The sequence below is a fragment of the Palaemon carinicauda genome, chromosome 27, assembly GCF_036898095.1.
Source record: "Palaemon carinicauda isolate YSFRI2023 chromosome 27, ASM3689809v2, whole genome shotgun sequence".
Lineage (NCBI taxonomy): Eukaryota > Metazoa > Arthropoda > Malacostraca > Decapoda > Palaemonidae > Palaemon > Palaemon carinicauda.
The window spans coordinates 1,957,740-1,984,454 of NC_090751.1; the positions used below are offsets into that span (position 1 = coordinate 1,957,740).

At 45.8% G+C, this 26,715-nt stretch overlaps 1 protein-coding gene across 1 annotated transcript in view; it reads right to left on the reverse strand.

Annotated features, from left to right (window-relative positions):
* The window catches only part of AIMP1 (aaRS-interacting multifunctional protein 1), a 40,768-nt gene extending 14,979 nt beyond the window's left edge, over nucleotides 1-25,789 (reverse strand). Inside the window, exons 1-3 of the mRNA XM_068350683.1 lie at nucleotides 25,593-25,789; nucleotides 16,327-16,461; nucleotides 4,421-4,564 (exon numbers count right to left, since the gene is read on the reverse strand). Coding sequence (XP_068206784.1) covers nucleotides 4,421-4,564; nucleotides 16,327-16,461; nucleotides 25,593-25,670 — 357 coding nt within the window. The 5' untranslated portion in view covers nucleotides 25,671-25,789. The remainder of the gene's footprint in view (nucleotides 1-4,420; nucleotides 4,565-16,326; nucleotides 16,462-25,592) is intronic.
* Nucleotides 25,790-26,715: the final 926 nt, after the last annotated feature.

Consider the following 26,715-nt stretch of genomic DNA (forward strand, 5'->3'; position numbering starts at 1 on the left):
GTCATGGCTATGATAGTACATTAGACAGATTCAAGGGTCAAAGCCCTGTCTGGCGCCCGTCTCTCAGCTTGAGAGCACCGAGGACTTGTGATGCATTTTATGCGGCCTCCCTATGAGAGCAAGATATCCCCCCCTTTTGTCGATTCTCATGAAAATTCAAGGCCTAAATCCTAGTTGGCTACTTGGATCAAGGATCAAGCAGTATCCTCTGTGGGGAAATTATGGAGTTTCCGCGATGAATGTAGATAGAAAACAGCTAATCTGGATAATATTCGGCATCCCTCTGTTGCTACGATCATCTGCAGGGGGAGACTTGCTATTCTTATGTCATTTGTGATCCATGATGCTCTAACCTGTTTCGGATTTTGTCGAAACTTCCCCAGATATACAGTACCAATATCCATAGGTCGTGGCAAAAGGGAGGCAGCCTGACTGTCTTGAACCATTTCTCATACAGCAAGATCCTCCTATGCTTGGAAGTCCAACAAGACCTTCTCTAAAATACCACCACCAGTAGATCATGACAAAAAAGGAAAAAATCTGACAATGCTGAAGCAACTCTCCAACATGTAGCAATCATTAAAATCCTTCAGTAGACAAAAGATGTGTGTTTCAGTAGAGATTAGCGTAAACACTTGGGAGGTACAATAATAGCCAGTCAGAAGTATAGAGCTTTAAACTGGTACCATATCCCAAAGATGTAACAGAAGGCAGAGGGAATAGATTTGAAAGTATTATTCTTCAGGTCCAGATAAAAGGAAGAAGACTCCTTATAGCTGACCGTAAGCTGCTTGCCATCTCCATCTCAAATGGTGTCTGGGGAACAACTCTTCCAAAGTGGAGAATTAAGTGACCTCTGTTTTCAGTTCCCTGCTGACTTCATCCAGAAGCATCGACTGTTGGAGTCTGGACAACTTCAAGCTTATTATTCTTCTGTCCCCTCAATTTCGGGTGATACCAGAAAGTCTGTAAGGAACGTCATTGATGAGAGAATGAGAGGAGGTCACAGTAATCATTATAAAGGGTTCTTGCTCACCATCTTCCTACACACTGTAAGTGTTGCTTACTCAACGTCTAGATGGGAATATCACCACTAACAACATCTGTAGTAATGAAAAACTGACTTCAACAACCCCTTATCCCTTTCCTTCCCGTTTACCTGAAACAGTCAGTTTGAGGGTGAAGAGTGGTACATTTTCCATGCCTTTCTCAGGAAGGAAGCAATTTGGGATGCTGAACTGGTCCTGTAGATCACAGCAGTATTATTCAGTGTCCAATTAAAGTAGCAATGGAATTTCTGGAATCATTGCATTTGAAGGGCCTTGGCCCTTGGAAAGTACTGTACATAGTTCAGAAGACAAAAGAAGCACTAGCGCTTTAGCTCCTGATAAGCGAACGCACGAGCATGCCACCAAGCATCTCATATCTGGACAGTATGAAGACCTGTTGCTTGTGAGAAGTCTTGATTTTGCATACACTGTGAATGTAGTTTTAATGATCGTGTGTTTAGAGTGGTCCTATGATGACGCCTGCTTCAACTAAGTGCAATGACTGGCGGGAAGGTATTATACTTTTGAGTAGTCTCGGTTTTGGGAAGGTCTCGTGTAGTTCACTGGTCTCAGAGCATGGGGAAAACTCATAACGTAGACTGGTCTCCAAGCATAATTACATCTTAAAGCATGGAAGAATCTCTGGGAGTAGGAACTTCATACTCCAACAGTGTGGCGAATCTCTGGGAGTAGGAACTTCATACTCCAACAGTGTGGCACAACGGAAAGCAGCAGGTGGTAGGTGTGCTGTAACATGAGTGATGTCCAATCGTGAAGGTTTAAACACATGAAGACTGATCCCACTGATGGATAATGTGGTGAGGATTCGAGACGAAAATTGGTGCACGGGGCCCAAGCATGTGAAGCCCAAATGTGTGGAATGGTCTTGTGGTGAGCAGTCTCCATAAAACCTGTCAGCTGGGAATGGGAGACGAAAATGTCTGTGAAGATATGGTTTGCTAACGTCATCAGGTTGGCTCTGTTCATTAATCGTATTCTCACTCATGATCCTGTAACTGGGCTGTCATTCACATAGGAGCTCTCTGAAACTTCTCTGAAGATGAGTATGGTACCTTTCATCTTGATCGGAGAGTGTATGTAATGTCACGTACAAGATCAAGCACTTAAATACCTAAGCTATGTACGAAAGCAGCCTGTGGATGGGCATGTTCCTAGTATATACAACTCTTCCTGGTATATACTATTCATCCTGTTACATTATCATTATTATTACTTGCTAGGGTACATCCCTAGTTGGAAAAGCAGGATGCTATAAGCCCAGGGGCCCCAACAGGGAAAATAGCCTGTGAGGAAAGGAAGCAAGGAATATTAAAATATTTTAAGAATCAACTGAAAACTTCAACAAAACAAGAGGAAGAGAAATTAGATAGAATAGTGTGCCCAAGTGTACCCTCAAGCAAGAGAACTCAAACCCAAGGCAATGGAAGACCATGGTACAGAGGCTATAGCACTACCCAAGACTAGAGAACAATGGTTTGATTTTGGAGTGTCCTTCTCCTAGAAGAACTGCCTACCATAGCTAGAGTCTCTTCTAACTTTACCAAGAGGAAAGTAGCCCCTGAACAATTACAGAGCCGTGGGATATAAGTACCATCCTCACGCAAGCGGGGAGATATTGATAGGAGACGCAGAACTCCAGCTGATCGACCCTTCTTCCATGATGTCTTCGTTGGGAGAAAAGAAGCAGTCTTCAGTCGTGGGCACTACATTCGGTAATATACCTAAAATTGTGTGTCAACAATAATTTTGCTATGGGAAAATTTACCACAGTCATTTTCCCTTGTCCAAGACCAAACAAAGTTGAATCGGCACCATGTATGGATGTGTCTTCCCATTACGCGACAGCTCTTGGCATGCCCTGTGTCCCTCTTTCTCCTTAAAGAGGGATCATCCATGAACGGAAAAGGTGTGGCAGGGCCTTTATATCCTCACCAGCAATGTGTGCGCTCAGCTTGCACTAGAGTTGTGCGACATGTTTCTTCTTTGTTACGGGAAAACTATCGGCACTTATTCCTCCTGGTGAAAGGTGTGTGAAAACCCATACAGAGTACACAGACAACAGTTTAGTATTGCATGCGCTGATTTTTCTTCCCACTACAGGACCACACTCAGCATTCACTCAAGAAGGGAGGTTCCTAGTACCGCACTGTTTCTCCTATGGAGAAACAAAGGGTAGGAGTCCGGCGTACGCGACTTGCATCGATCAGATTTTCTGGATTTTTTCAAGGACGTTTATTAATTTTTCTTCTAGAAGTAGCCGTAAAGACACCATAACAAAGACGAGGCAAAGAAGAAGGAATTTGAAGTTTGCCTTCTACAGGGTCGTACAGGTCGATGACAACTCCTAGGGGGGGGAAAGAGATCACAGGAACTCTATGGAAACAACACAACCAAGTGATATGTCTTTAGCACCTTTACAGGAACAGGAAGACAGTGAAGGACAGCATCGCTCCCTATCACACTCAGCGGCAACAAAACTTCCTTCCTTCGACAGATCACATCAATGTCTAAGGCATGCCAACCTCCTCAAGATTATGCTGTCATCAATTTCACAAGGCCGCAGTAGCAAGGAAATAAATAGCAAACAGGAATGCTGTCTAACACAGAAAATAAATTGGGATATCAGTAGTTTACATAGAAAACTCACACAGCTAGTTATAGATAAAAAAAAACTGCAAATACTTTCTCCATAAATATCCTCAACACACAACGCTCTGAAAACACAATTTTCAAAAAGATAAAACAGCCAGATGATGTCAGTAGCACACCTATACTATCCAGTGGGTGAAAGCAAAGTGGCTGCTTAGTGGCCTGTCAGGTAGGCAACAATTACTTGACTCCTGTCAGTAACTACCGGTACCTCATTTTGAGTTTCAACAGACTTATCCAAGTCCAATGAAAGAATACTGTATGTCTAATAAAAGGATAAATATAAAAAAGTAGGGGATTTCTGTAATTTTCGGGTGAATCTAAAAGCTAGTATCTTTTTTCACTTGATACACGAAGTTCAAGTTCGTTTACAAAGATCAAAAGATTTATGTTTATATATGGATAAATAAGAATATTCACTGATTAAGCTAGGTCTGTTACAATTGAACCAGATAAAATATAAAGGGGGCAAGTTAAGGATTTAAACAAAAAACAAAATTTTCATACTTAGCCAAACTTTTTTTGGGGCCTTACAAGAAGCAATACCGTTTTTATAATGTACCTGTATCTTACTTCAAATCAGGCAAATACTGAGACTAATTTTTTTATGATATGTGTCTTCATTTGGTTTACAAGTTAACCATAAAATACATACCGACACGCCACATTAACCGAGTACCATTATCATATGATATACATACCTTCTTGGGCTTCTCTTTCTTTGGTTTTGCTTGAGTAGTTTCTTCTGCTTTACTTGGAGGTGGAGTAGTTTGAGCATCATTATTGGTATTGGTTTCCTGTGCAGCTGGAACACCCTCCTCAGTTGTCTTTGTGAAGTCGTAATACTGTAAATTACAATACTGTAGTAACAAGACCAATAGGATCATGGAGTAAACTATCACTGGTGTACCAAAAAAAATAAAATATCCACGTTGAATAATAAAATGTAGTAAATTCATTTCCCGAATTTGAACAAAAAAAATCAACTGTCATCTAAACACTTTCTGACACTTGTTTTGGAGCACAAGAGACATCCTTGAACTTCTATAATTAATTAAATTAAATATACAAAGAAAATACTACTTAAGTTTATCTATCAAGTATTAACAAAGTTCCAAGTGTCACTGACATGGATCTTTTTTTCTTTTTATTTCTATTCTCACCTGATATTCTTATTCTTTCGTACCTAGATGTTTCGTATGTCGACATTACCATATAAAAATTGAAAAATTTCTTGTTTTCTTTCCTTCCAATACATTAATGCCTCTAGTAAAAGAACAAGTCTTACCAGCATCCAACAACAATAACATATCAAGTGAGTAACATGCCGGGCACACATATAATAAATATCGAGTGAAGGGGAGTAAAGAAATAAAAAAAAAGTTATAAAAATATTCATTTCTATGAATTTAACCTGATGTTCATATTGTTGATACCCAGACTCAAGAGGTGGTGGGTAAACAATGAAGGAAAGAGATGGGTATTTAATTCCCCATAATCAATTAAATAATATCCTAAACTTAGCTGTAGTTAGACTTTTGAGTACTTTAAACTGCAGATTGACATTTCTAGATATTACTTTATCAGCTAATTACAGTACTCATATAAGAAAAACTTGACTGCTGTGGAACTACACAAAATTTCACAAAAACCAATTAAATTAGAAAAGATTACTAGATTGCAACTTCAAAGGATAATTCTAATGGACTAATTAAATTTACCATGCTATCAGACCACATCCCGAACAGCCAGTATAATCCCTAAAGCCCAACAATCGATAACATTTAGCGAATACTGATTTGGTACGCCATTGCGATGCCTCTAAAAACCTTTCCAAAAGAGATTTTAGCAAAAATTTCAGATGTAGCTGTACTGTCCTTACTTGTATCTCGAACACTACTTTTCAAATCTCTCACTAGATTTGGATCCAAAACCTTTTGAAGTTTCGTGACCAAACAGTAATACTGAAGGACATTACATACTTGAACAGAGATAAAGTTGTAATTTTACTACCTTAAAACTATTTAGGTACATTAACTCTATTGCCCATAGAATCTTCCTCATAATATCAAACAGCTCTTTTATTTATTATTACTAGCCAAGCTACAACCCTAGTTGGAAAAGTAAGATGCTATAAGCCCAAGGGCTCCAATAGGGAAAATAGACCAATGAGGAAAGGAAATAAATAAATGATGAGAACAAATTAACAATAAATCATTCTAAAAACAGTAACAACGTCAAAACAGATGTCATATACAGTACCTGTATAAACTATTAACAACGTAAAAACAGATATGTCATATATAAACTATAAAAAGACTCATGTCAGTCTGGTCAAAATAAAAACATTTTCTGCAACTTTGAACTTTTGATGTTCTACTGATTCAACTATCCGATTAGGAAGATCATTCCACAACTTGGTCACAGCTGGAATAAAACTTCTAGAATACAGTACTGTGTAGTATTGAGCCTCATGATGGAGAAGGCCTGGCTATTAGAATTAACAGCCTGCCTAGTATTACAAACAGGATAGAATAGTTCAGAGAGATCTGAAAGTAAAATATTATCCCCTGATCTATCAACCTCTTGTTTTAGTAAAGAAGGAAAATTAAATATTGTGGCAAACCTTTAGTATTAAATTTCATTTATAGCTCTTAAATCAGACAAAAGACAAAATCCTCTTATGATTACAAAAGCCTACTTAAAAAGATCTTGCTTGTAGTTCACTGACCGATTTTCTGATGACAAAGACCACAGAAATGAATCTCACCTGTGACAGTCTTAAGCATAAACTTTTCCAAGAGTTCAAAATATGAACTCTTCAACTAATGTAAAACTTTCTATAGATTCTATAGATTCCCAAAAAAATACTTATGACTATGGGGGGTCTTTCAATATTATTAAAAAACAAAAAACACTAAATCCCCCGATATGGAAAATCTCATCTTATATAATCAAGCACAGATTTATACTTTTAATGGTTTAAATTCAAAGTCCTCATCATAGTAAGGAAGCATAAAATTTTGAAAATACCATAACCATTTGTAGTAACTGATAAATTTCTTGTCTTCAATTAAAAAAACTTTCAATTCTTTTTTTATTTATAAATTATTAGTATGTTGTCTTTTGGCACCCATGATACATAACCTAAAGGACCTAGAAAGTCACTTGCTTCACAGGATACAATCGATAAAGTTTCAAAATTCCATTAGGTCCATTCGTAAGATGTAGCTCGTATGGACTTGGATGCATTACTTGCAATTGGCTGCCTGAAACAATAGATTTGCAAGGTGACGCCCTCGAACACACTGATAACAGAGGCCACAGAACTTTGAATAATTACTTCGGTGGGCAAAAAGTAGCTCTCAGTACCACCCTGCTGTTTACAAATATCCTAAATTTATCTAATTCTTTTACAAAAAAAAAAAACCCTAAATTTATCCAACACATGCAAAATAATATCAATTGGTGGCGACCCATATTTGACCAGTCTTAGAACAGAGTACTGTATTTACCTTTCCATGGTGAAAACAAAACAAATTATATTTTTGCTTATTGAGGTTGCAAACACTTATGCATTTGGTCGACCGCACCCCTTCCTAATTTCTGGACATATTGGAGTATATAATGACCATTCTTACAAACGCATTTGACTTAAACGTTTAGCCAATCTGCTAAGATGTTCAATTTCCCCTAAATGAACCAAGGTGGAAGAATTATTCCTCTCAAATTCGTCCAGGTAAATAAAATTTCTTCTATCCAATGTGAAAATTGTTTATGATGACAGTAAAAGACAATCCAGAAGAACATGGCTCAGCATTTTTATCCCTTTGAATATGAAGGCAGGCAAACAGTCTTAGGGTTTTTGTGGGCGAAGTAATGATGACCCCACTTACTCAATTGCCACTAATCAAACACCTTGTTACCAAGCTACAATAAGTCTTCCAACTCCAGGAATATCACATAAAAGACAATAGTTTGCATAACAGTAAACATCCTCTCAAAACTTTTAAGTTTTCTTTAAAGACCAATATAAACTCCTGGATATTACAGAATTAAAGGTATTTAAAGACTAAGTAAAATACTGAATATACTGTATATCAGCATGTACAAAAGTACAAAACGCAAAACTTGTTTGTATTCAGTAATTCCCCTTTCTATATGGAGGTAGCAGTTTCCATTTAGTCTTATTAAACATTGTCTCAAATTTGAAAACACCTTTTGAAAATAGCTTGCATTGAAACCATTCCCACAAAAATTGAAGGTTGAAAACATCCCTAGACAAGAAGTAAGTTGGGAACAACCCTGTTAGGAGTACAAATGGAAAAAATGTATTGAAACCTTAATTGGACGTAGGTATAACTGGAGACTTTGCTAAAATTGGGAACACGTTAAAACTACCCCATGACAAAGGTAAGAGCTCAAACGTCACTACCTGAACAAATGCATATATTTGGTAACTTTCAATCCTCCTCAAAGAATAAAATGACAAATTCGAAGATAATTTGTATTTTTCCTAACCATACAAACCTTAGCTATTTACAAAGGGTTTACTTTTAGCGCAGGTGAAATGACGAGCCAATAGTTTTAACGAGGGTTAATTACCCCCGCGATAGTAAGCGGGGGGTAGGGGAAGGGTAGCTTGCTACCCCTCCCCCCTCCACACACCGGTGACTTGCTTCACTTCACTTAGAGGTAGGACTTGACTTGGGGGTCAGGGATGGCAGGCACATATGTGTAAATAGCTAAGGTTTGTATGGTTAGGAAAAATACAAATTATCTTCGAATTTGTCATTTGTTCCGTAACCGAAATACAAACCACGCTATTTACAAAGGGTGACTTACCCCTTAGGAAGGGTGGAAAGTCCCCAGCCTTACTGACTTCGGCTCGCCCGGGGGCTCGATCCCTCAGTGAGCAGCACTAGAGAGAGGGAGCCCCTGTACCTCACAAGTTCCTAGCATCGCTAGGAACGAGTGGCCTACATAAGCAGTGTGAGGAGGAGAGTGTGACTCGTCCTATGAAGTTGACCTTGAGACCTTCAGATAGGAATTCTAGGATAGGACGTTCCCCATACCACCTCGTCAGGGTATGGGAGACGCAACAGTATTAAGCTTAATACTAGGAGCACAAAGAAGCATGGGTTACCTGCAGAGGTCGAGGTCAGCTAAGCGAGGACCAGGATGCTGCTTCCCCAAGAGAGGGGAGAATGAAGAAAGAAGTAAGGGTCAGACATACTCTTTCATTCACGCAGACTAAGACCGGGTAACAACGCCCTCAACCTACTGCTACTTGTCCAAAAAGGAGCCTGAGGTTAGACCAGCTGTTGTGCAGCCACCAAAGGGCCGATAGAAAACGTATCGAGGCTCCTGTGGGTCACGTCTTGCAGATAGTGGGCTGTGAAGGTCGTTTGACGCTTCCAAACCCCAGCTTGAAGTACCTGCGTCACAGAGAAGTTTCTCTTGAAGGCCAGGGATGTAGCAATACCCCTGACATCGTGGGCCCGAGGGCAACGTGACGGAGGAGGGTCAGGATTCAGGGCATGGTAGATAACCCTTCGAATCCAAGCTGAGATGGTGTTCCTGGTGACCCTGCTCTTTGTCCTGCCTGTGCTCACAAACAAAGCTCGCACATGAGGACGGACTGCAGCCGTTCTCTTCAAGTAGTGCCTCAGACACCTCACTGGACATAGTAGCAGCTGGTCTGGGTCGTTTGTTACAGAACGGAGACTCGCGATCCTGAAAGAGTCGAACCGAGGATCCGGCACTCCAGGATTCTGAGTCTTGGCCACAAACTCAGGGAGGAACCTGAACGTTACCTCCCCCCATCCCCTTGAATGGGCGATGTCGTACGAGAGACCATGAAGTTCACTAATTCGCTTGGCCGAGGCCAAGGCGAGTAGGAAAGCCGTCTTCCAAGACAGGTGGCGATCGGAGGCCTGGCGTAATGGCTCGAAGGGAGGTCTCTTAAGAGACCTGAGGACTCGAACCACGTTCCAAGGAGGGGGTCTCACTTCCGACTGGGGGCAGGTAAGCTCATAGCTACGTATGAGTAAAGAGAGTTCTAGCGATGAAGAAATATCCACGCCCTTCAATCTGAAGGCCAAGCTTAAGGCCGAGCGATAGCCTTTCACTGCCGAGACAGAAAGGCGCATTTCTCCTCGCAGATACACGAGGAAGTCCGCTATTGCTGGAATAGTGGCATCGAGTGGAGAGATACCCCTTCCACGACACCAACATCAAAAGACTCTCCACTTTGCCTGGTAGACTCCCTCAGAGGACCTTCGCAGGTGCCGAGACATTCTCTCCGCAACCTGTTGCGAAAAGCCTCTCTCCGCGAGGAGATGCTGGATAGTCTCCAGACGTGAAGCCGAAGCGAGGCTACGGCCCTGTGAGGGACGCCGGAGTGGGGTTGTCTGAGAAGCTCGTGTCGTGGAGGAAGCTCCCTTGGGAGTTCTGTCAGGAGTTGCAGAAGGTCCGGAAACCATTCCGCGTGATGCCATAGCGGAGCTACTAGAGTCATGGAACAGTTGACCGATAGTCTGGTCCTGTTGAGCACCTTTCTCATCAGACAGAATGGTGGGAAGGCGTACACGTCGATGTTGTCCCACCGTTGCTGGAAAGCATCTTGCCAGAGTGCCTTGGGGGCCGGGACTGGTGAGCAGTACAGGGGCAGCTTGAAGTTCAAGGCTGTCGCGAACAAGTCCACACTCGGGGAACCCCACAAAGTCAGGACTTTGTTGGCTATCTGAGGATCCAAAGACCACTCGGTACTCACTATCTGCGAAGCCCTGCTCAGACTGTCGGCGAGCACATTCCTCTTTCCAGGAATGAAGCAAGCTGATAGTGTTATCGAGTGGGCTTCGGTCCACCTCAGAGTCTCTACCGCAAGATGGGATAGCTGTTGCGAAAAAGTGCCTCCCTGCTTGTTGATATAAGCCACTACCGTGGTGTTGTCGCTCATCACCACCAGGAGTGACCCGCCAGGGACCGTTGGAACTGCTGAAGAGCCAGAAAGACGGCCTTCAATTCTAGCAGGTTGATGTGTAGGCACTTTTCTGATTCTGGCCAAAGGCCTGAGGCCCTCTGGTTCAGAACGTGCGCCCCCCACCCTTCTTTTGACACGTCCGAAAACAGAGTCAATTCCGGGGGGAGGACGAGAAGACTCACTCCCTTCCGCAGGTTCTCGTCGGCCAGCCACCACCGCAAGTCCGTCTGTTCCAGAGACCCCACTGGGATCAGAATGTCCGGAGAATCGGATCCTTGATTCCAACGGGACTTGAGCCGCCATTGAAGGGATCTCATCCTGAGGCGGCTGTTTGGAACCAGACGGGCCAGGGAGGATAGGTGGCCTAAGAGACGCAACCACGATTGGGCGGGGAGTTCTTTTCGCCTGAGGAAAGGTTCCGCCACCCTCCTCAGCCTTGCTATCCGGTCGTCTGATGGAAAGGCTTTGTGGAGATTGGTGTCTATTAGCATGCCTAGATAAACCAGTCGTTGGGACGGCTGCAGAGAGGACTTCTCGAGGTTTACCACGATCCCCAGATCCTGGCAAAGATCCAGAAGCCTGTCTCGGTGCCGAAGAAGGGTCGACTCCGAGTCTGCTAGGATCAGCCAATCGTCCAGGTAACGAAGGAGACGAATGCCGGTCCTGTGCGCCCAAGATGAAATCAGGGTGAACACTCTGGTGAACACCTGAGGAGCTGTGGAGAGACCGAAACACAGCACCCTGAACTCGTAGATCTTGTTGTCTAGGCAGAATCTCAGGTACTTCCTGGAAGACGGATGGATTGGGATCTGGAAGTACGCGTCCTTTAGTTCCAGTGTACACATGAAGTCTTGTGGTCTCACCACAAGTCTGACCGTGTCTGCTGTCTCCATGCTGAACCGGGTTTGTTTGACAAACCTGTTCAGAGCTGAGAGATCGATGACGGGTCTCCAGCCTCCAGTAGCTTTCTTTACAAGAAAGAGTTGACTGAAGAAGCCTGGGGAGCCATCCACAACCTCCTGGAGAGCACCCTTCTCGAGCATGGTCTCGACTTCGGCCTGAAGGGCCAGCCCCTTTGCCGATCCCGTGGCATAGGAGCTCAACGACACTGGATTCGCTGTCAGGGGAGGTTGAGATGTCGTGAACGGGACGCGATAACCTTGGCCGACCACTGAGACCGTCCAAGCATCGGCCCCGTGTTGCTACCACCTGCGGACGCAATGCTGAAGGCATCCCCCCACAGGTGGACATGCAGGGGGACTGCCACCCCTAGGGCTTGCGGCCGCGGCCGCCACCCCTAGGAATCTTACCTCCCCTGGAGGACTTACCGCCCCTCTTGGCTGGAAAGGCCTGGGGCTTAGACACCACTCTCTTAGCTGCTGGTGCCTGTTTGGGAGCCTTACGAGGCTGTTGCTGCTGTTGTGGCGGGGCTGGAGGCTTATAGGGCCGAGTTGTAAGGGCCCTGTGGAGGAGGGAGTCCGTGCTGGATTTCCTCCACCTCTCAGCCGTTCGCTCCATGTCTTGACGCTCAAACAGGCTCTCCCCCAGAAGGGAAGCATGTCGGAGCCTACACACATCTACGGTGGGGACCTTCGGATGGAATCTCTCGGACACAGCATCGCGACGCTTCAACACCGAGTTGGCCCACAGGGTGGTAACCTGGTGCGCCAAAAACTCGATGGAGCGGGTGCCCGAGAGCAAGAAGGTCTCTAGGGCCTTCCTATTGGTCTCCTTGGACAAGTCCTCCGATCGCAATAGGATGCCCAGAGATCCTAGCCAGAAGTCCAGCCACGAAGTGGCCTGCATGGCACACTTAGCGACCTTCTCGTGGTTAAGGATCTCTGCCGCCGAGAACGACACCTGCCGGGCAGAGAGTTTCTCAAGGGGAACTCCCTTCGCCAGCTCCTCCACAGAGTGATGGAGAGGAAGAGTGAGGTTGTGCTCACCCAGGATCTCGAAATACCTCCTCTGCTGAAGGCAAGGAGGGGGGATGAGCTTGTTCCCGGCAGTGAAACGACTGGAGGAGGCCGCGGCCGCCACCCCTAGGAGTCTTGCCTCCCCTGGAGGACTTACCGCCCCTCTTGACCTTGGCTGGAAAGGGCTGGGGCTTAGACACCACTCTCTTAGCTGCCGGTACCTGTTTGGGAGCCTTACGAGGCTGTTGCTGCTGTTGTGGTGGGGCTGGAGGCTTATAGGGCCGAGTTGTAAGGGCCCTGTGGAGGAGGGAGTCCGTGCTGGATTGCCTCCACCTCTCAGCCGTTCGCTCCATGTCTTGACGCGCAAACAGGCTCTACCCCAGAAGGGAAGCATGTCGGAGCCTACACACATCTACGGTGGGGACCTTCGGATGGAATCTCTCGGACACAGCATCGCGACGCTTCAACACCGAGTTGGCCCACAGGGTGGTAACCTGGTGCGCCAAAAACTCGATGGAGCGGGTGCCCGAGAGCAAGAAGGTCTCTAGGGCCTTCCTATTGGTCTCCTTGGACAAGTCCTCCGATCGCAATAGGATGCCCAGAGATCCTAGCCAGAAGTCCAGCCACGAAGTGGCTTGCATGGCACACTTAGCGACCTTCTCGTGGTTAAGGATCTCTGCCGCCGAGAACGACACCTGCCGGGCAGAGAGTTTCTCAAGGGGAACTCCCTTCGCCAGCTCCTCCACAGAGTGATGGAGAGGAAGAGTGAGGTTGTGCTCACCCAGGATCTCGAAATACCTCCTCTGCTGAAGGCGAGGAGGGGGATGAGCTTGTTCCCGGCAGTGAAACGACTGGAGGAGGCAAGAAGTGCGAGCTGAGCGTTGGCCCTAGCCCTGGCACTCTTCAGCCCCCGAGACCAGGGCAGAGCTGCACTAGTCTTAGGGGCCTTCCGAACGTCAAACACTTCATCCAGAATCGTGTCTTTGCCTTCACGGGGGGCGATGACTGGATCCGTAAGTCTGTTAAGTTGCCTTATCAGGCTTAGAACCTGCCAGAAGGCATGTTCGGAATCTTGCTGTTCTCCTCCCTGCGGGCTGGCAGCTAAGTCTCCTGCCCCAGGAATCTCTTCCTGGGGTGATACGTGGACATTCCCCTGGGTAGTCGTGGGTTCCTGACGAATCCTTGCAGAGGATTTAGGGACGGTCTTGGAATCCTTGGATTCCCTCCTGGGAGGGATACAGGATCCCAACAACGAGGTTCGAGGGGCCCCTTCCTCACGAGACGATTCTCCTGCCTGAAGCGAAGTCTCCCCCCCTGGTGCCGAGGGGAAGACTACCGCCCCACTGGACTCACCTGAGGACGGAAAGGCCTCGTCCACGGGAAAAGGAGAGAGTACTCGTGCAGGAGAAGGGACCTTCGCGACCGACCTCTTGGGAACTAACTTCGCCCTGGGGGAAGTCACCACGAAGTCCACTCCTCTCTTTCTCTTCAGCGTAGGAGAGACAGCCGTTGGTTTGTTACCCTGGCCGGCGAGTGCTGGTTTCATATCCCTCACTAACGCCCGTGCCAGCGGACCAAACCAAGTCTGCTGCTCCAAGGACACAGAGTCCGAAATCCTCGCTAAAGGGAAAGGGATCAGGCGATCCTTTGGAGTGGACACGACGGTACCTGCCTGAAAAGAAGGTGGGGAAGAATGCTGTACTAACCTCTCTTCGTCCTGCACTACCTACCTGTGTTTGGATGGAGGTGATCCCGAGTGCCGTCTAGGAGCACGCGTTCCTGCTGCTACCACCGGCTGTGGAATTCGCCGCGAACGATGGTCGCGCGGGCGAGCGATCGCGCGGGCGCGCGTGATGGGGTGCGATGGTGATCAGCATCCGCAGGAGGGCGATCGTTCAGGGGCGAGCGATGAGGAGCAGCATGAGCAGGAGGGCGATCGTGCAGGGGCGAGCGATGGCGAGCAGCATGCGCAGGTGGCCGATCGCGTGATGGGGTGCGATGGTGATCAGCATCCGCAGGAGGGCGATCGTGCAGGGTCGAGCGATGGCGAGCAGCATGCACAGGAGGGCGATCGTGCAATGGCTAGCAGGGAGTTCAGCAGGAACTAAAGGGTGGTCAGAGACCGCAGGGCGAAGGTCCTCAAATGAGCGCTGACGCTCGGAAGAGAGCTGACGAGCAGGAGAACGCTGGCGAGGGGGGCAGACATCAGGAGAGAGCCGACGAGCAGGTGAGCGTCGGCGAGCAGGAGAGCGCTTCACTGCTCGCGTAAGGGAAGGATCCCTTAGCCCCGAAGGGGCCGTTGCTCGTCGGGTGACGAGTTCTCCAGAAGGCGAAGATCTGGCAGGAGATGGTGAGCGGTCTGCAGAGGTTCAAGGAGGGCGGAGCTGTAGGTTGAGGCTGACGAGGAGAGTCCCCCCCGGAGGATGAAGACCCAAAAAGGCGCCTCTTAGTCCCCCTGTAAGGGGAAGGGAGGCCCTTGTGGCGTAGCGGACGGTGAGCCTTACGGCGGAGGCGGCCTCGGGGGTGATCGTCGGGACCATCGGTCCTCCGAAGGGGAGTCTCCGTTAAAGCACTACCTTCAGAAGGAAGCTGAGCAGCAGCCGAGACCGAAGGACTCACTTCCCCCTTCGAAGGATGTATGGAAGGAGGAGGAGAGACTTTAGCACCATCACCAGCAACAGCACCTGCGGCGGAAGGCCCAGCCACGTCGGAGGCCTCTGTCACCACGACGTCGACAATAGACAGAGGGTCTACCTCTGCTACCACCGGCGACTGCTTAACAACGGCCCCCAACAAGACAAGGTCAATAAGAGCGACCCTGGAGGGCAAGCCCTTAAGCCCCAGGGACGACCAAATCTGTAAAAGATCATCACTGGATAAGGCATTATCAATAACCTCCCCCGGAGGAGGAGGGGGAACCGCCTCGCTATGGGAGGCGACGCCCTCTCCCCCCACCGAAGGTCGGGAAACAGAACAAGGGCCTGCGCTCCCACTCGGCCGACTCTCCTTAGGAGGCGGACGAGGGGGAGCTTCGGAGGAGGTTTGGGCGGCGGAAGAAGAGTCCCGAGAACCTTCCTCCTTCAAGGCTAACCCCGGAGGAGAACGGTCTCTCTTGGACTTCTTCTTACGCCGACGGCCAAACCTCTCCCACTGGGAGGCAGACCACTCCCTGCAATCACGGCACATGTTCTCCTGGTCACACCGTCGGCCCCGACATTGAGGGCAGAGGGTGTGTGGATCCGTATTTACGTCCGACATGAAAGTCCCACAAGGACGACCGGCAACTCCAGGGCATGTACGCATTGTAAAGAAATAACTGAAGGTCAACTTCCAACCAACACACACGCTGAAAAGAAAAAGCAGAAAATTAAAGGCTGTCACGAAGGCGATGAGCAGACACGTCAGATCACCGCCGAGCCAAAAGTGAAGTGGAACAAGTCACCGGTGTGTGGAGGGGGGAGGGGTAGCAAGCTACCCTTCCCCACCCCCCGCTAACTAGCGCGGGGGTAATTAACCCTCGTTAAAACTATTGGCTCGTCATTTCAGCTGCGCTAAAAGTAAACCCTTTGTAAATAGCGTGGTTTGTATTTCGGTTACGGAACAAAGGTAATTTCAAACAGGTACAAATAAACACTATATCTAAAGTAGCAAAAATACCATCCCCTATATATCAAAACTATTAAACTAGTAAGTAGTGTTTCCTTACCTGTGGAATTCCCTGAGCGGTTTCCAGTTTCACCAGCAGGTTCTTCAATTTGTCCACCTCTCTGCGTAGCCCCACATTCTCCTGACGTAGTTCCTCTTTGTGCTTATTAACAGCTGCAATCTTGATTTGATTTATCTGGAAAATATTTCAAAAACTGTAACAATGCTCTTGAAGATACAATAAAGAAATTATATATCTATTTTTTATTTTCTTGCTCTAACTTGAGTTTTAATCCAGTTGATTCATTTCTTTATTTCTGTATTTTGCAATTTTCTCAATTATAAAAACCTGAGTACCTTAACAGGAGTATAATTTCAGCTTAACATCAACTCAAAGTGTAGGTAGTTACAGGTGGGTAATGGGGATGCCCCACACCCTTGTCGGCAGACTGAGTAGCCACTTTGACCTTCACTTAGGACTTGTGGGGTGGTTGAGGCAGGAAGTATAACTTCAACGATTCAGCTTTGAATAGTTAGGAAAAACCACAATAATTTCTTTAATCAATTTCTATTTTTCCTAACCATACAAACCAGAGACCTTTAATGGAAGTATGACTTCAGCGATGCTGCAACGGCCACAAAGGTTTCTTAATACGGTAAACAAAGATAGCTGTCAGGTAAGGGTTGGGCCTGCCCACCCAGAAGGTGGAGGTACCTTCACTTCTAGGAGAAGGATACTCCAAAATCAAACTTTCTTCTTGCTCAGATGAAAAAATAACATACAGCTAAGAAATCAGAGTCCAGCAAGAATATCTTGATTTCCCAGGACCTAAAATCAGGAAGATAAGTTTCTCATAATGCTGCTCACTGACAAACACTTTTCCTTTGGACATTACAAAATCATCTTTAAGCAAAGGAGGGACTGTTTGGTCTACACCAAAGAGTGCGTATTTGAGTTTACCATTTATGATCCTGGGTTGTACCAGAATTGGTTGGTAATCTCAGTGTTGTCAGGTGTATGAGGACAGAGGAGAATATGTAATGAATAGACCAGACTATTTGGTGTATGTATAGACAACGGGAAAATGAACCGTGACCAATTATTTAACTTGATACAGATATATTTAGATACAACTTATATTTTCACTTATTCTGACGATGATAATGCTAGATCTGGTTCCATTGGCATCAATTAATTGGTGTAAACTTCGTTAACCATATCACCTAATGTTCGTAACTGTAATAAATGCAATATTGTATCAAGACTATAATCATCCCCTTATGGTCTAATGATAAAAGAGGGGCCTGATAACTAAAAGCGTGTATACTGTACATGTACTATATACTGTACGTCATTTGTGGACGTGATATGTTGGTGTTTGGAAGTAATAATTGATTGATTGATTTAAAGTTTTCAGGCATCCTGACATTTAAGGTCATTGATGCCGTTAGAAGTGATAAACATTGTTGCATATCCACTTCTGTGATGAGATATTAATGTATACCGTAATTTGTATAATAAATAAATAAGGATAACGGCCTAAATGACTCTCAGCCTTAAGGGATCATAGCCTAAAAAACTGTCTAGGCCAATTTTGAAAGTGATAATCAAGACATTTCCTTTTAAAGACACTACTTACGCTATTACAATTCCCAAGTTATTTGACTAACTTACTTTAAAAATGTTATTTTCATTAGTAAAATAAATTTTTGAATATACTTACCCGATAATCATGTAGCTGTCAACTCCGTTGCCCGACAGAATTCTACGGGAGGGATACGCCAGCTATCACTATACTAGAAGGGGGTGTACTCACCAGCGCCACCTGTGGCCAGGTACTGCAGTACTTCTTGTTGACACCACCTCAATTTTTCCTCGGTCCACTGGTTCTCTATGGGGAGGAAGGGTGGGTCAATTAAATCATGATTATCGGGTAAGTATATTCAAAAATTTATTTTACTAATGAAAATAACATTTTTCAATATTAAACTTACCCGATAATCATGTAGCTGATTCACACCCAGGGGGGTGGGTGAAAAACCAGTGTACATGACTAAAGGATAGCTAAGTATCCCGTATTTCATATAATCAGTTATTCAGAATAACAATGAAATAATAAGTACCTGGTAAGGAAGTCGACTTGAACCGTTACTCTGCCTTTAATAAGTTCGTCTTCCTTACTGAGCGCAGCGTTCCTCTTAGGAGGCTGAATCAACTCAAAGGTGCTAAAGTATACAGGGCTGCAACCCATACTAAAGGACCTCTACACAACCTTTAACCCAGGCGCTTCTCAAGAATGAATTGACCACCCGCCAAATCAAAAAAGGATGCGGAAGGCTTCTTAGCCTACCATAACAACCCAAAAACAACAATAAAAGCATTCAAGAGAAAGGTTAAACAAGGTTATGGGATTAAGGGAATGTAGTGGCTGAGCCCTCACCTACTACTGCACTCGCTGCTACGAATGGTCCCAGGGTGTAGCAGTTCTCGTAAAGAGACTGGACATCTTTAAGATAAAATGATGCAAACACTGACTTGCTCCTCCAATAAGTTGCATCCATAATGCTCTGCAGAGAACGGTTCTTATTAAAGGCCATCGAAGTGGCTACGGCTCTCACTTCGTGGGTCCTTACCTTCAGCAAAGCAAGGTCTTCATCCTTCATGTGAGAATGGGCTTCTCTAATCAGAAGCCTTAAATAATACGAAACTCCGTTTTTGGACATGGGCATCGAAGGTTTCTTGATTGCACACCATAAGGCTTCTGACTGTCCTCGTATAGGTTTTGACCTATTAAGATAATATTTCAGAGCTCTGACAGGGCAAAGAACTCTTTCTAGCTCGTTACCCACCATGTTGGAAAGGCTAGGGATTTCAAACGACCTAGGCCAAGGACGTGAAGGAAGTTCATTCTTAGCTAAAAATCCGAGCTGTAAAGAACATGTTGCAGATTCGGATGTGAACCCAATGTTCTTGCTGAAGGCGTGAACCTCACTAACTCTTTTAGCTGTTGCAAGGCAGACGAGGAAAAGAGTCTTGAGGGTAAGGTCCTTGAAGGAAGCTGACTGGAGAGGTTCGAACCTAGGAGACATAAGGAACCTTAAGACTACGTCTAGATTCCAGCCTGGAGTGGATAAACGACGTTCTTTAGAAGTCTCGAAAGATTTAAGAATGTCTTGAAGGTCCATGTTGGAAGAAAGGTCCAAACCTCTGTGGCGGAGAACTGAAGCCAACATACTTCTGTACCCTTTAATCGTAGGAGCCGAAAGGGATCTCTCATTCCTTAGATGTAATAGGAAGTCAGCTATTTGGGTTACAGAGGTATTGGTAGAGGAAACTGCATTGGCTCTACACCAGCTTCGGAAGACTTCCCACTTGGATTGGTAGACTCTACGAGTGGATACCCTCCTTGCTCTGGCAATCGCTCTGGCTGCCTCCTTCGAAAAGCCTCTAGCTCTAGCGAATCTTTCGACAGTCTGAAGGCAGTCAGCCGAAGAGCGTGGAGGTTTGGGTGTACCTTGTCTACGTGAGGTTGACGTAGAAGGTCCACTCTTAGAGGGAGAGTCCTGGGAACGTCGACCAGCCATTGTAGTACCTCTGTGAACCATTCTCTTGCAGGCCAAAGGGGAGCAACCAGCGTCAGCCGTGTCCCTTCGTGCGAGACGAACTTCTGAATGACTCTGTTTATGATCTTGAACGGTGGGAATGCGTAAAGGTCGAGATGGGACCAATTCAGCAGAAAAGCATCCACATGAACTGCTGCTGGGTCTGGAACTGGGGAACAGTACAAAGGAAGCCTTTTGGTCATGGAGGTGGCAAACAGATCTATCGTAGGTTGACCCCACAAGGTCCAAAGTCTGTTGCACACGCTCTTGTGAAGGATCCATTCCGTGGAGATGACTTGATCTTTTCTGCTTAGGCGATCTGCTGAGACGTTCATGTTGCCCTGAATGAACCTCGTTACTATAGTGAGGTTTAGACTTCTTGACCAAATGAGGAGGTCCCTTGCTATCTCGTACAGGTTCCTCGAATGGGTCCCTCCCTGCTTGGAGATGTAAGCTAAGGCTGTGGTGTTGTCTGAGTTCACCTCCACCACCTTGCCTAGCAGGAGGGACTTGAAGTTCATTAGGGCCAAATGAACTGCCAGCAGCTCCTTGCAGTTGATGTGGAGCGTTTCCTGTTCCCTGTTCCAAGTTCCCGAGCATTCCTGTCCGTTTAAGGTCGCGCCCCAGCCCGAGTCTGATGCATCCGAGAAGAGATGAAGATTGGGGGTCTGAATCGCTAACGATAGGCCCTCCTTGAGAAGGAGGTTGGTCTTCCACCACAAGAGAGTGGTCTTCATCTCTTTGGTGACAGGAATAGAGACTGCTTCGAGCGACAAATCCTTGTCCCAATGAGCTGCTAGATGGAATTGGAGAGGGCGGAGGTGGAGTCTCCCTAACTCGACGAACAGGGCTAACGAAGACAGGGTCCCTGTTAGGCTCATCCACTGTCTCACCGAGCAACTGTTCCTCTTCAGCATGCTCAGGATGCATTCTAGGGCTTGGCTTATCCTTGGGGCCGATGGAAAAGCCCGAAAATCCTGACTCCGAATCTCCATTCCCAGGTAAACAATGGATTGAGAGGGAATGAGCTGGGACTTTTCTAAGTTGACTAATAGACCCAGTTCCTTGGTCAAGTCCGAAGTCCAGTTGAGACTCTCCAGACAGCGACGACTCGTGGAGGCTCTCAACAGCCAGTCGTCTAAATAAAGGGAGGCTCTGATGTCCGATAAGTGGAGGAATTTTGCAATATTCCTCATCAGAAGCGTAAACACCATAGGAGCTGTGCTTAGGCCAAAACACAGGGCTTGGAATTGGTACACAACCTTTCCAAAAACGAATCTCAGGAAAGGTTGGGAGTCTGGATGAATAGGAACGTGAAAGTAAGCGTCTTTCAGATCCAACGAGACCATCCAGTCCTCCTGCCTGACCGCTGCTAGGACCGACTTCGTCGTCTCCATAGTGAACGTCTGCTTGGTGACATAAGCATTGAGCGCGCTGACGTCCAGCACCGGTCTCCAACCTCCTGTCTTCTTGGCCACCAGAAAGAGACGGTTGTAGAAGCCCGGGGATTGATGGTCCCGGACTATAACCACTGCCTTCTTCTGTAACAGGAGCGACACCTCCTGGTGTAACGCTAGCCTCTTGTCCTTTTCCTTGTACAGTAGTTGGGAGAGAGGTTGATGGGAGAAGTGGTCAGAGGGGGTCTGTGGCAGAATGGTATCCTGTAACCCTCCCTTAGCCACCTGACAGACTGGGCGTCTGCACCTCTTCTTTCCCAAGCTTGCCAGAAGGTCTTGAGTCTGGCTCCTACTGCTGTCTGGAGAGGAGGAGAGTCAGTGTTTGCCTTTTGAAGTCTTGGGACCTTTCCTAGACCTGCTCCTGGAAGAGTCTGGACGGGAGCTTCCTCGGCTGGGGGCTCTGCCACGAAAGGGCGGAATAAACCTTGTAGCAGGAGTATCAGCCACTGGGGTGCGGTAAGTCCTGGGAACTGAGGGAGCAACCTTAGCCTTACGAGCTGAAGAGGCCACAAGATCATGAGTGTCCTTTTGAATCAGGGCCGCAGACAAATCCTTGATAAGCTCTTCGGGGAACAAGAACTTAGAAAGCGGAGCAAAAAGGAGTTGGGACCTTTGACAAGGTGTGATGCTGGAAGAAAGAAAGGTGCAAAGTTGCTCCCTTTTCTTAAGAACTCCTGAAACAAACATTGATGCAAGCTCGCCGGACCCATCCCGAATTGCTTTATCCATGCAGGACATTATAAGCATGGCTGAGTCCTTGTCCGCAGGGGAGGTCTTCTTGCTCAAGGCCCCCAGGCACCAGTCAAGAAAATTGAAAATCTCAAAGGCACGAAATACACCCTTTAAGAAGTGGTCTAAGTCGGAAAAAGTCCAGCAGACCTTAGAGCGCCTCATCGCTGATCTACGAGGAGAGTCGACCAAACTTGAGAAGTCAGCCTGGGCAGAGGCAGGGACTCCCAAGCCTGGTTCCTCTCCTGTGGCATACCATACGCCCGCCTTAGAAGTGAGCTTAGTAGGTGGAAACATAAAGGAAGTCTTCCCTAGTTGCTGTTTGGACTGCAACCAATCCCCTAATATTCTTAAAGCTCTCTTAGAGGATCTAGCAAAGACGAGCTTAGTATAGGCTGACTTAACAGGTTGCATGCCCAGCGAAAACTCAGATGGAGGAGAGCGGGGGGTAGCAGAAACAAAATGGTCCGGGTATACCTCTCTGAAAAGAGCCAGGACCTTACGAAAGTCAATGGGTAGAGGGGAAGACTTGGGTTCCTCCACGCCCGAAGAGGGATCAAGGTGCGCAGCTTCCTCCTCAGAAACCTCATCACCAGAGTGTAGCGAAGTGAGAGGTAAAGTAACAGCGGTATGCTGAACAGCAGAATCTGAACAAGCGGGTGCATAAACGCTTGTGGATTCATCCTCAAGTCTCTGTTGCTGAGTTAAAACCTGAAGTTCAGGCTGCAAAGACTGGTCAAGAAGAGTAGAGGAAGGAAGGCGCATGGGTTGAGGTGGCTGACTCCTAGCATGAGCTTCCTGTCTCAAGCGTTGCGCTTGCTGCAAGGGTTGCGGATGCGCAGTAGCAGGTTCCTGAGGAGCGAGTTGAGGTTCCTGAGGTGTGAGCTGCGAGAGTTGAGGTAGTGGCTGCGCAGAACGCAGTTCCTGTCTCGCGAGTTGAGGTTCCTGAGGTGCTAGCCTCAAGAGTTGAGGCTCTCGCCTTGAGGAGAGTTGAGGTCGCTGCAGCGTGAGCTGAGGTGGCTGCCTCATGGATGGAAGAGGTTGTCGTACCTCAAGAGGTTGTTGCCTCGATGGTCTATCCGCAAGAGGAAGAGGAGGCAGTAAGGCATAAGACTCCTGCTCCCATTGTTGAGGTTGTCTTAAGGAAGGCTGAGGTTGCTGCACACCGCTGGAAACAGGCAACTCAGAACGCGGTAAGGTAGCCTGAGGAACCTCAACTTCGTACGCCTGGCAGACTGGACTGCGGTGAGGCGGAGCGCTCGCAGGAGGAGGTGTAACCTTCTCAGCCTGAAACTCTCGCATTAAGACCGCAAGCTGAGACTGCATGGACTGCAGCAAAGTCATTTTGGGGTCAGCAGACGCTAAGGTCTGCTGAGGCAAAGCCTTAACAGAAGATGAGGTCTGTTGAGGCATCGCCTTACCTCTCTTAGGAGGTGTGCAGTCACCTGATGACAGCGGAGAGTCAGAGCTAATCCAATGACTGCATCCAGGTTGTAGCACTCTTGAGGTCTGGACTCTACGTTTAAGAGGTCTTGAGACCTGAGTCCAGCGTTTTCTCCCCGACATTTCTTCTGCAGACGAGCAAAATAAGGGCTCAATCGTCTGCGGGTGGGAGTGACGGTCTCTGTTAGACACGCCCGCAACCACCGAGGATACTTCTGTGCGCCGATCAAGGCCTGCCGAACCCTTTTGCCCTTCGACATTGCTTCTCCCCTGGGCTTGGGAGCTTGCAAGAGGTCCCGGACTGGGAGGACGACTGGCACGCACAGAAGTACCCTCACGCACAACACTGACACTGACACTAGCACTCGGCACCGCACTGACACTAGCACTTGGCACAGCACTGGCACTATCACCTCCCACTGCACTTTTGACCTTAAGCTCTTTGACGTCTGCCAAGAGAGACTTATGGTCACTAACCACCGATTCCACTTTGTCACCTAAAGCCTGAATGGCACGCAAAACAACGGACATATCAGGTTGAGTACAAATAGTAGGTTCGGGGGTAGCCACTACAGGGGGAGGAAAAGGTTGAGGATCATGAGGTGAGGAAAAAAGCGAAGAGCGAGAAGAACTCCTCCTAACTCTCTCTCTCTCTAACTTGGTTGAATATTTAAGAAAACGAACAAATTCAAGTTCCGAAAGACCGACGCATTCCTCACATCGATCTTCCAACTGACAGGGTCTTTCCCTACAATCAGAACAAGCGGTGTGAGGATCAACCGAGGCCTTCGGAATACGCCTATTACAAGACCTACATCGTCTATGGGGTGGGGCTTGTGAAGGGTCAGACATCTTGAATCAAAGAGCTAGTCAAAGGGAATTCCAAATCAAGCAAAAGATCGTTACCATTAATCAAAACCAAATAAAAGCTATCTAAGCTAATAGAAGTTTCCAGTATAGCGAATAGCTGAAAATTTTAGAGAAATACTTCACCAAACCGTGAACAATACTCCAAAATCATAAGCGTATCCAAGAACGTCTTGCCGGAAGCACGACAGAGGAAAAATTGAGGTGGTGTCAACAAGAAGTACTGCAGTACCTGGCCACAGGTGGCGCTGGTGAGTACACCCCCTTCTAGTATAGTGATAGCTGGCGTATCCCTCCCGTAGAATTCTGTCGGGCAACGGAGTTGACAGCTACATGATTATCGGGTAAGTTTAATATTGAAAAAAGGATGCCATCATAATAATAATAGAAACAAGTTTTAACCTAGATTTGTGGTGGCCTATTGGAAACATCCCTGCCTGGCAATCGCTGGACTGGGGTTCGAGTTCCGCTCAAACTCGATAGTTTCTTGTAACATGTGCAACCTCACCATCCTTGTGAGCTAAGTCATTAGCACCCATTGCCTGGTTCTCCCTAGTCCTAGCTCAGGTGGAGAGGAGGGCTTGAGTGCTAATTGTGCATATATGGTCAATCCCTAGGGCATTATCCTGCTAGCTGGGGCATTGTCAAGGCCATTTGCCTCTTCGATTTATGAGCGGTCTTTAAACCTTTAATCTCTAAGGTCGTCATGTGTACTCACTCATCGCCGAACCCCGACTCAATTAATCTGACCTAGGACAGTTTTAAATCATCGGGGGCGTATGTATGTTAGCGGCCACCTGTGTGTATTACTGTCTAACTTAGAATATGGCAGTGTAAGGGGTAGGCCCCTGTTAGGTATGTAGATAAGGAAACTGTTTGTAGGTTAGGTTAGGGGAAGAAAGTTTAGGTTATTTAATGTCCATTTTTAATGAAGGCATGAGGAACTGGCCGCTGATATACAAAGGCTCCGATCATCGAATTTCTTAATAGATGGTGAACACAGGTAAAGTAAAAGGTTTTTCGTTACCAAACCAGCACTACCGAACGGTAATGCAAAGAAAAAAACCCAGTAATACAGAATACAAAAATATATTAACAACTTTGGATATACCAGGGTTAGCCTTACTTCCAGACTAAGATCAAAGAACTTGATTGCTTTGACGGGTATCTTAGGCTACAATCTTGCCTACTAGGTCAGCAAGTTAGCAACTCGATCACATGAGCTTACCTGTTTGGTCAACAATTCGATCATCTGCTCTGCCTGGAGAGCTCTCTGTTCCAGCATCTTAGTGGGTGAAGCTGACATCCTCAAGATGGAACTAAGAAATCTTACGGAGACCGCCACCGCAAAAAAAGTATAAAACACCGGAAGGTTACACGATCCAACAATACTTGCGAGCGTTCTGAAGCGCTCACGGACCTATTTACAAGACGTTGACGTGCTGCCAATTAATGTCTGGAGACGTTACCCACCAAAAGATGCTTTTGATCATGTTTCTCTATAACATTTATTTCATAAACATCTTTATCGCATAAAAATGAGTAGTAAATATTTCTATACAAGTTTTGAAATATGTATAATATCCATTTATTTCAATTTCTCTTAATAAAGTAAAAAATTAACTAAGGTGCTTCTCATTAAGCTTTATCTTATAAACATCTTCATCAATTAAAAAAATGTAGTAAATATTTTTATACAAGTTTTCAATATATATAATATCCATATATTTCCATTTCTCTTAATAAAGTACAAAAATAACTAAGGTGCTTCTCAATAAGCTTTATCTTATAAACAGCTTTATCAATTAAGAAAGTGTAGTAAATATTTTTATAAAAAATTTCAATATATTTAATATCCATTTATTTCCATTTCTCTTAATAAAGTAAAAAATTAACTAAGGTGCTTCTCATTAAGCTTTATCTTATAAACACCTTCAATTAAAAAATGTGTAGTAAATATTTTTAAAAAAAATTTCAATATATTTAATATCCATTTATTTCCATTTCACTTAATAAATTAAAAAAATAACAGGTGCATTTCCCTTCTTCCGTCATATTGAGAAACTTCATACTTTTCTTCGTCAGCCAATTAAAAGTTTTAATATATATATAATATTCATTTATTTCCATTTCTCTTAATAAAGTACAAAAATAACTATGGTGCTTCTCAATAAGCTTTATCTTATAAACATATTTATCAACTAAAAAAGTGTAGTAAATAATTTTATACAAATTTTCAATATATATATATAATTTCCATTTAATTCAATTTCTCTTAATAAAGTAAAAAAATAACAGGTGCATTTCCCTTCCGTCATATTGAGAAACTTCATATTTTTCTTCGTCAGCCA